A 9,833-nucleotide genomic window follows, 5' to 3' on the forward strand; every position below is an offset into this window, starting at 1 on the left:
AAGGAGAACCAAAAAAATCTTGAAGAAATTGGCACCTTGAGAACTAGCCTAACTCAGCTGGCAAGGGAGGTGCAAGGGGCCAATGAGGAGAAGAATGCTTTCAAAAGCAGAATTAACCAAATGGAAAAGGAGATTCAAAAGCTCACTGAAGAAAATAGATCTTTCAAAACTAAGGACTTTATGAGAAAGACAGATATCTCAGAACATACCGCGCAGATTCAAAAAATGGAAGATAATGTGAAATATCTTATTGGAAAAACAACTGACCTGGAAAATAGAATCAGGAGAGACAATGTAAAAATTCTGGGACTACCTGAAAACCATGATCAAAAGAAGAGCCTAGACACCATCTTCCATGAAATTATCAAGGAAAACTGCCATGAGATTCTAGAACCAGAAGGCAAAATAAATATTCAAGGAATCCGCAGAACACCGCATGAAAGAGATCCAAAAAGAGAAACTCCTAGGAGCATTGTGGCCAAATTCCAGAATTCCCAGGTGAAAGAGAAAATATTGCAAGCAGCTAGAAAGAAACAATTCAAGTATTGTGGAAATACAATCAGGATAGCACAAGATCTGGCACCCTCTACATTGAGGGATAGAAGGGAATGGAATAGGATATTCCAGAAGTCAAAGGAACTAGGACTGAAGCCAAGAATCACCTACCCAGCAAAACTGAGTATAATACTTCAGGAGAAAAAATGGTCTTTCAATGAAATAGAGGACTTTCAAATTTTCCTGATGAAAAGACCAGAGCTGGAAAGAAAATTTGACTTTCTAACACAAGAACGAAGAGAACCATGAAAAGGTGAACAGCAAAGAGAAGTCATAAGGGACTTACTAAAGTTGAACTGTTTACATTCCTACATGGAAAGACAATATTTGTAACTCTTGAAACATTTCAGTATCTGGGTACTGGGTAGGAGTACACACACACACACCTGCACACATGCACACATACATAGAGACAGAGTGCACAGAGTGAATTGAAGAGGATGGGATCATATCTCAAAAAAAAAAATGAAATCGAGCAGTGAGAGAGAAATATTGGGAGGAGAAAGGGAGAAGTTATGTGGGGCAAATTATCTCTCATAAAAGAGGCAAGCAAAAGACTTATTAGTGGTGGGATAAAGAGGGGAGGCAAGAGAAAAACATGAGGTCTACTCTCATCACATTCCACTAAAGGAAAGAATATAATGCACACTCATTTTGATAGGAAAACCTATCTCATAATACAGGAGAGTGGGGGACAGGGGCACAAGCAGGATGTGGGGGAGGATGGAGGGGAGGGCATGGGGAGGAGAAGAATGCAATACGAGGTCGACACTCATGGGGAGGGAAAGGACCATAAGAAAATAGAAGTAAAGGGGGATAGGATAGGATGGAGGGAAATATAGTTAGTCCTATACAACACAACTAGTATGGAAATCATTTGCAAAACTAAACAGATATGGCCTATATTGAATTGCCTGTCTTCCAAGGGGAAGGGGTAGAGAGGGAGGGAGCTAAAGAAGTTGGAACTCAAAGTGTTAGGACCAAATGTAATGTTCTTACCACTGGGTAACAAGAAATACAGGTTAAGGGGTCAAGAAAGCTATCTGGCCCTACAGGACAAAAGAGAAGACAGAGACAAGGGCAGGGAGGGAGGATAGAGGAGAGAGCAGATAGGTCACAGGGGCAATTAGAAAGCTCGGGTTTGGGGGGGGGAGGGGATAAAAGGGGAGAAAATTTGTAACCCAAAATTGTGTGAAAATAAATGTTAAAAGTTAAATTAAAAAAAAAAAGAAAGAAAAATGGTTTGTCATCTATATTGTAAATGCTTTAAAAGAGCATCACATGACCAAAAGTTGGAATTGTTTTATGTGATATGTACTGTGTTAAAAATGGTTATTTACTGTATTTATGTAAGTACTGAAGCCTGTTAGTAACTCTAGCGAAATCTCATCTGCTTGATGGAAATGAACAGTGAATTAATGTAAAATTTAAAAACTGGGTTCTAATGTGAATTTCTTAAACACGACAATTGGTCAAAGTTCCAACTTTGATTTTGTAAGTGTATAAAGCTTAGGAAAGGTCATCTAAAATGGTATTAAGGTCAGTTTTGTAGGAGAATGGATATCTGGATTTCTACAGGGAGATAAAGGAAAGAAGATACTGAGATCTGTGCTGAAGACGACTTGAACGAGCATCCAGACCAGAAAACTACATCAGCTGATGTTCTTCCCCTGACGGTTGTATGAGATGGGAGCTCTAAATGGACAATTCATGAATTTACCCTTTCCTTTTGAATCTCTGTTTCTGTACTTATAAAAGAGGACTGCCCCCTTGTAATTTGTCAATGCATCAGTCCACTTTACTCTCTTCCCATATTCATAAAGGGAGATAGATGAAGGGAAGAATTCATAGAGGAAAGAAAGTGAAGAGGTATTGATTGGATTTAGGTGTGGAAAGAGAAATTTTAATAAAGAAAAAAAGGGGAAATTTTGTGGGAAGCAAGCAAGTTCTGTTGTCCACATTCCTAGGTGATAAGGGTTGTGACTTAGCAAGGACAGGTTAGAGGTCAGAAACTAATGCACAGGTTCAAGAAGCTGTGTGAGGAAAGGCCTATTAGAGAGGACAACATGGAGTCACATGGACAGGGGACGGTATTGCAAGAGATCCAAAGTTAGGAAAACAGTATAAGAAACCCCAGCTTTCTGCACATGTTGAAGTAGTCCTGTTACCTTCCTGGGGAGGCTACCTAGCCATTCAGGGGGAATGGATATAAAGCTTAATAAAGGCTTTCCTGATTTCCCAACAGGTAGTGTCCTTTTTTTAAGGTGAGCATATTTCTCACTGGTGGGGGCTTGTTAGACGGGCTCACTTCTAACATCTGATCTGGTCGGGTTGCTGCCTTCTTGGGAGTATTGAGTGTGTGATTTCACATTTTCCAGGACTACATATGCTCCAGAGCAGCAGGCTTTCAGTGCTCCCAAGGTGGTCTGTTTGTGTGCACCAAATCTGATCACTGGCCTTAGTGTGAGCTCTGCAAGATCCTGACCTGGGTCTGGATCTGAACAACAGTAGGTGCTGCTGCTGCTCCTGCACTCAGGTACTGGGAAGTTCTGGTTCAGACAGATGGAACTTTAGGCTTCTCTTGGGTTGGGCTCCTTGCTCTGGGTTATTTTTTTTCAGGCTTCAGACTGGGTAAAAACTGGAACTGAGATCCTGTTCTGTTCCTGGGGATAGAGCCCCACAAGTTACTGCATGTTTCTGACCTTCCTGTTTGCTGGGTATGCAGGCCAACAATCCCTCTTCACTTGGAATAACACCCCTGAGCTCAGTCCCCTTCCTCAGTCTGCAATGGATCTGTAACTGGGAATTGGGTAGACTGGGTAATAGGTGATAAAACTGCCAGTTGGCATCTGTTCCTGAACCCTGCATGGGGTGATATTCTGCCATGAGTCCGGAACCTCATCTTGCCCTCAGACACAGTCCTTTGTTGTAGGAATATTGTAGACAGACCTTCTCTCCAGTGTCCACAGCTATCTGGAGATCAACAAATTGGAGAACCACTGCTCCAGCCTGTCAAAATCTTTTTTGGACCCTCCCCACACTTGCTACTTGCCCAGCTTTATGCCATCTACAAACACGACCATACCCTCTATGACTTTAACTTTGTAACTGATCTGAAAAAAAAAAAACCCAAGTCTTGCTTCTTACTGATAGACAGCTGCTGTTAACCAATGATGCAGCTCCGTAAAACTCCCTCCAAAGGTACCTTGGATATGAAAGTTTTCCTCATCACCTGAACTGCAAATTCCCTGGTTTTTCATGTACATGTGTCTCTTCATAGAATTTAAGTTCTTTGAGAGTAGGAAATTTATTGATAACTTCATTTGTCTTTGTGGCCCCAGCTAACACAGAGCCTGACAGTCAGGCAATCCATCAACCAACGTGTGCTGGGCACCATGCTAAGTGCTCTGGATACAAAGAAAGGCTAGATGGACTAACCTCTGTGGTCAATAAATGTCCATTCTTCTTGGAGAGATAATAAATAAATAAAGGGGTAAATACAAGATACAGAGAGCACAGATGGAAAGCGTGCTGAGAGAGGAACGCCCTGGCAACTGGGGTCTTGGAAAAGTCCATGGGAGGCAGCGTGGGAGCTGACATGACATGCGTTTGAGACACACTTAATATATGACTTTGGATTGACCAATCGTGTCTCTGCTGGGTTGGATTTCGAACTTTGGCCTCACAGCCTCTCAGACTGGGAAACCAGGCCAGCTAATTTGGGAACAAAACAGGGCGGTCCGCGGGAAGGGCCAAGACCAAGAAAACTAAACCGGGACCTGCCCCAACAGTTCCTAACCCAGGCTGTGGGGGACGGACAGCTCCTGAAGGCGGCCCAGGGGGCGGGCCTTGCTTTGCCTCCGCCAATGGAAGCACGACAGGGTGCGGAGAGCTGGTGGTAGGAAGCGGGTGGGTAAGTATGGGTTAGGCTGGCTCCTGCCCCCCTCACGTGCTGGATCCCCCAAAGTAGGCTGCGCCTGCGTCCGGAAACGGCAAAGTCTGGCCGGCGGGGAGAGAGCGACATGGAGCGCAGCCTGGGCCGGACCCTGTGCATCCTGACCGGGGCCTCCCGGGGCTTCGGCCGTAGCCTGGCCCTGCTGCTGGCCCCGCGCTTGGCCGCGGGCTCCGAGCTGCTGCTGAGCGCCCGCAACGACGCGGCGCTGCGGGCGCTGTCCGACGAGCTGGGGGCGGCGCGGCCGGACCTGCGGGTGCTGTGCGTATCGGCCGATCTGGGCAGCCAGGCCGGGCTGCAGCGGCTGCTGGAGGCGCTGCCTCGGCCACCCGGCTTGCAGCGGCTCCTGCTCATCAACAACGCTGGTAACGGCCCGGACTGGGGGAGGGAGGAACGGTGCCCGGCGGCCTGGGGCGGGGAGGGGGCACACCTGCACTCGGTCGTGCCGCTGTCGGCCGCTGCCCTTTGAATTGAGTTCTTCCGTTACCTAAGCATTTGTCGGGCTCCTAGAACCGAGTCGGAAGGACCTCAGTAACCGTCCAGTGGAACCCAGAATTCCGTCTACACCGTCCCCAAGCCGATCTCTTCCCTCGGCTTGTGGGGCACCATGGCCATTGCAGGCCACAACTCTGCTCCTGAGAAACTTCCCTGACCTTGAGCCTCTATTGGCCTCTGTGCAATTCCCCCCGGCGTGCTCCCTGCCCTGCCTGAAGCCATATTACGAAGCCCTAGCCCCTGGGCCATCATCCCTTCAGAGACTTGAAGACGTCTCTCTTGTCCCCTGGGCCCCCACCTCTTGTCCTGGAGAAACAAATCCCGTTTCTTCCACGGATCATAATGGCTTGGCCTTGTCAGCTCTGAAAACAAATGACCAGAGAATCGCAGAGGTAATGTAGCCCCGCAACTCTGAACACACCAAAGGGCTCACACAGGTTAGCACAACCACAGTTAACGCAGAAAAAGAAATTAAAACCGAAGAGCTAACAGTGCCTATAAACAAAAAACTGTATTTTGTTGGAAGAGGGAAACTAGAAACGTGTGCTGGGGCCTTCTCTAGGAGACCCGATTTAGGGCGGCCAAGCCGAGATACATAGAGCAGTGTCGCCCTGATGGTGAGAGGTAACAGCGATGATGAGACAAGTTTGATTCATAACAGGACTTCATGAGGGGAACGTGGTTCCTGCAGGTGCTTGCCCCAGCTTAGGGACCACCTGGAGGCAGGCTGGAGAGGAAGCAATTCAGCCCTTTGACTTGAATCTCAACTTCCCAGAACAGATCATTTTATTAAGCGAATTTGTTTTGTGAAGTTTGGATTCAGTCAAAGGGTCACACTCGAGGACCTATAAGGCCACATATGACCTTGAGGCCACAGATACCCCCACCCCTGCCCAAGTCATTAATGAAAATATTAAATTTCATATGATTTTTTCTGCTACATTGTGGTTATGCCAAGCTCAGGGCACAGCTTGCTTGCTGGGCTTTAGCTCTGGAAAACAGGGTGTCTCCTAATAGTAGAAAAAGAGGAGTGGTCTTGGCATAGGTATCCACGCCCTTCAACGCCCTCATTGCCCTTCACCAATGAAGTTACTATCTGATGGAGGAAGATTTACAGCTTAAACCTTGAAGTCTAGATCCAATATTCTGCATATGATCAATCATAATAATAGCTCACTTTTACTTAGTACCTTAAAGTTTACAAAGCACTTTTCAAATATCTCACTTTATCCTTTATCTCCACAATAACCCTGGGAGGTGTGTCTACATATGAGGAAGCTGAGAGGACAGAGATAAGTGATTTGGTCAGTCACCCAGCTAATGTCTGCTGCAGGATTCCTATCTCTGTGCAGCCCTCTGTCCAGTGAGCCCCCTAGAGTTGTCGAGTGGGATTGCCATTTCTTCATAGATGGAAGCAAGGTCCGTTAGTGCAGTCAAAGATTCCATTAGCTTCCTTAGCTGCCACTTCCTACTACTTAACGCATATTTAGCTTGCAGTACACTAAAACCCCCAGATCTGCAGATAAATGGAGATTTTACCTTGCCTTCACCATCCTGTTATTGTGAAGTTGATTTTTTCAACTGAAATATAACGCATTTATCCTTAATCTTGTGAGATTTATTCCCATTCTCAAGCCTGTCATAATCTTTTTGAATCCTGCCTGTCACCTAGTGACTCTCTCTCTGATCTTTGTGCCATCTGCAGACATAAAGAGCATGTCATCTTTGCCTTTTCCCTAGTCCAGGAATGGGGAACCTGTAGCCTCAAGGCCACATGAGGCCCTCTAGGTCCTCAAGTACAGCCCTTTGAATTGAATCTCAGCTTCCCAGAACAGATCATTTTATTAAGGGAATTTGTTCTGTGAAGTTTGGATTCAATCAAAGGGTCACACTTGAGGACCTAGAAGGTCACATATGGCCTTGAGGCCACAGGTACCCCCACCCCTGCCCAAGTCATTAATGAAAATATTAAATTTCATATGGCCAAGCACAGGTCTCTGGAGCTGTCCACTGGAAACCTCCATGCAAAATTACATGGAATCATGATACTTTGAAATCATGAGATCTGAGTGATAGAATCATGACTCTTTGAGTCCAGTCATTCCACCAGATCCAGAATCATCTAACTGTCATCATCTACTCTAAATCTCTACATATCTCCCACAAGATGAGTATGAGATGCTTAATCCACTGTTTTATTAAGTAACTAGGAACATTATATGTACAGGATTCCCTTGATTTGCTGTGCTCTATGCCCCTCACTTCTCTTTCAGGAGGTGGGCAGCATGTTAAATTGTAAGTCCTCTGGAAGGTAGGTCATTACACTGATCAGGACTCCTAAGCCTTTCAGAGTTTTTGTTCTTTATCGTATTATTGTCTTTGTAGAAATTGTCCTCTTCAGGCTGCATCAGTTCATGCAAGTCTTCCCAGGTTTCTCTGAAGCCCTCTATTTCATCATTCCTTGTAGCCCATACCATAACTTGTTCAGCCATTTTTTATCTTTCTTTACACCCCAGCATTTGGGTCCCAGGCAGAAAGAACTCAGGTATTCCTGACTCCAAGGTTCACCCTCTAAGCTCTGCACCAGGAGTTCTTAATCTATCAATGTATCATGGACCTTGTTGGCAATCTGGGGAAGCCTCTGGACCCCTTTTCAGTATGTTTTGAATTGAATAAAATGTATATGTTTATTAAGGAAACCAATTCTATTGAAATGCAATGGTCAAAAAAAGAGTTCAAGGGCCCCAGATTAAAGATTAGAGGTGGTCTACATCCAGCTTCCTTTCATGGGAAAACCATTGAATCATCAAAGGTAGACTTCCTGTTCATTTTCAGGCTCTGGAAGCAAGTCTCAAGGGCAGTGGGAAGGGGCTCCTGGCTAGGTCCTGTGGGATTCCTGAAGTTTGTTTTTTAATTTTTTTTAAGGTACCTTAGGGGATGTGTCTAAATATGTTGTGGACTTTACTGACCCAGCAGAAGTCAATGGCTATTGGGCTCTGAATGTGACCTCCACTCTTTGCCTGACCTCTGGGGTCCTCAGGGCCTTCCCCGCCAGCCCTGACCTGAAAAGAACTGTGGTCAACATCTCCTCCCTCTGTGCTGTAAAACCGTTCAAGAGCTGGAGCCTCTACTGTGCTGGCAAGGCAGCCCGAAACATGATGTTCAAGGTCTTGGCAGAGGAAGAACCCAGTGTGCGGGTGCTGAACTATGCCCCAGGTAGGAAGGCATGTGGCCACCTCTCTGCCCCCAATCTGGCTGTCTCTGGGCCCCCCAGACACCTGCTGTTCCTGCCTCCACACCCAGAGTAGAATTCCCCTGACATCCATGATTTCCTGTGGGAAAGTCCTTCTTGCAGAAAGTATTGACCAAGGGTCTTTGAAGGATATAATTTGGGGTGGAGAGACTTGTGGAAATGGTTTGGAGGATGAAGCTAGTGAGAGAGGGATCCCTAGAATGAAAACATCCCCTTGCCCACATGCACTGTCCCCTTATAGAAACAGCCTCTCCCCTTCCACCACACACTATCTAATCACCACCAGATACCTTGTCCTCCCTCTTATTATAGGATCATAGCTGAGAGGGACCTCAGAGGCCTTTGAGCCCAGCCTTTCTTTTTACAGAGGAGTATACTAAGGCACAGAGTGGTTATGAGACCCAGGGTCACACTGCTAATTAATTTCCAGAGGCAGGATTCGAATCTAGATCTTCTGGACTTAAGTCTGGTGCCCTTTCCACTAGGAAATTCTGCCTCTCCTTGGTAAATAAGGTCTTAAGTCTCCATAGCTGCAAGCTTGCCTGTGCACTGTGCTAAAAAATGCCTCAAACATTTTTTGAGTACCTACTGTGGGCAGGAGTAATCTTTAGCGTGTGCCATCCCAACCAGGCAGTTGCTAGTACCCCAGTGACTAGGGGAAGAGATGACCCCCAAGAAGTGAAAAGCATGGCCCATTCCCTTAGTACTAGCTATAGCTAATAATCTATAGTGAGCATTTTTATAGCCCTTGAAGGTTTGTAAAGTGCTCTCACCCACATTCTCATTTGATTATCAGGATGACTATGGGCGGTAGAGTAAACTGAGGCTGGGAGAGGTTGGGTTATTTGTCTAGGCTCCCTCAGCCAGTTAAGCATCTGAGGCAGCATCAGGACTCTGAATTTCCTGATCCCTGAGGCTAGCCCTCTCTCCACTGCCCTATCTTGCTGTATAGAGGGAGAGGTGTCTGGGGCTCAAATGCTCAATACCATTCCAGTCCTGATCCACCCCCACACAGTCATGGGCCCCAACCTTGCTAGACCTTTCTTCTTTCCTCTGTTCCCTCAGGCCCTCTGGACACAGACATGCACCAGGAAGCCCGAGAGAAAACCAAGGACTTGGAAGTGCGGCAGGCAGCGAACAAGTTAAAGGAGCGCCAGTCCCTGATAGACAGCTCTGTCTCTGCCCAGAAGCTCCTGGACCTGCTAGTGAGGGACACCTTTGAGTCAGGGGCCCACATTGATTTCTTTGATAAGTAGGACTGACTGCCCTCCATCCTTCCCCTGCCATCCTGTCCCCAACCTTTGCTCTTCACAAGTGCCTAGTTCACCTCTTAATCTTTCTACCCAGACAGGGGGTATAGGAGTTAGTGGAGAGGCCTGTGGATTGAGAGGCAGAGGACCTGCCCCATGTCAGCCAGGTAGTAATGGGCAGAGCTGGGATTTGAACCAAGTCCTCAGTTCTCCATCCAGGGCTTTTCCCTTTGCCATGATGTGTCCTCCTTCTTCCATTCCCTTTGATTTCTTAATTGATTTCCACTGGGATAGACTCTTGCCTCCATTCTCTGTTGTCCCTTTCTCC

The 9,833-nt window shown here is 46.4% G+C and overlaps 1 protein-coding gene across 1 annotated transcript in view; it reads left to right on the top strand.

The window, feature by feature from the left end:
• The first annotated feature begins 4,446 nt into the window (after positions 1-4,446).
• LOC140507178 (sepiapterin reductase-like) overlaps positions 4,447-9,833 on the top strand; it is a 6,046-nt gene continuing 659 nt past the window's right edge. Inside the window, exons 1-3 of the mRNA XM_072615515.1 lie at positions 4,447-4,872; positions 7,928-8,218; positions 9,321-9,833. The exon at positions 9,321-9,833 is cut by the window's right edge and continues 659 nt beyond it. Coding sequence (XP_072471616.1) covers positions 4,578-4,872; positions 7,928-8,218; positions 9,321-9,511 — 777 coding nt within the window. The 5' untranslated portion in view covers positions 4,447-4,577 and the 3' untranslated portion in view covers positions 9,512-9,833. The remainder of the gene's footprint in view (positions 4,873-7,927; positions 8,219-9,320) is intronic.

The sequence above is a fragment of the Notamacropus eugenii genome, chromosome 1, assembly GCF_028372415.1.
Source record: "Notamacropus eugenii isolate mMacEug1 chromosome 1, mMacEug1.pri_v2, whole genome shotgun sequence".
Lineage (NCBI taxonomy): Eukaryota > Metazoa > Chordata > Mammalia > Diprotodontia > Macropodidae > Notamacropus > Notamacropus eugenii.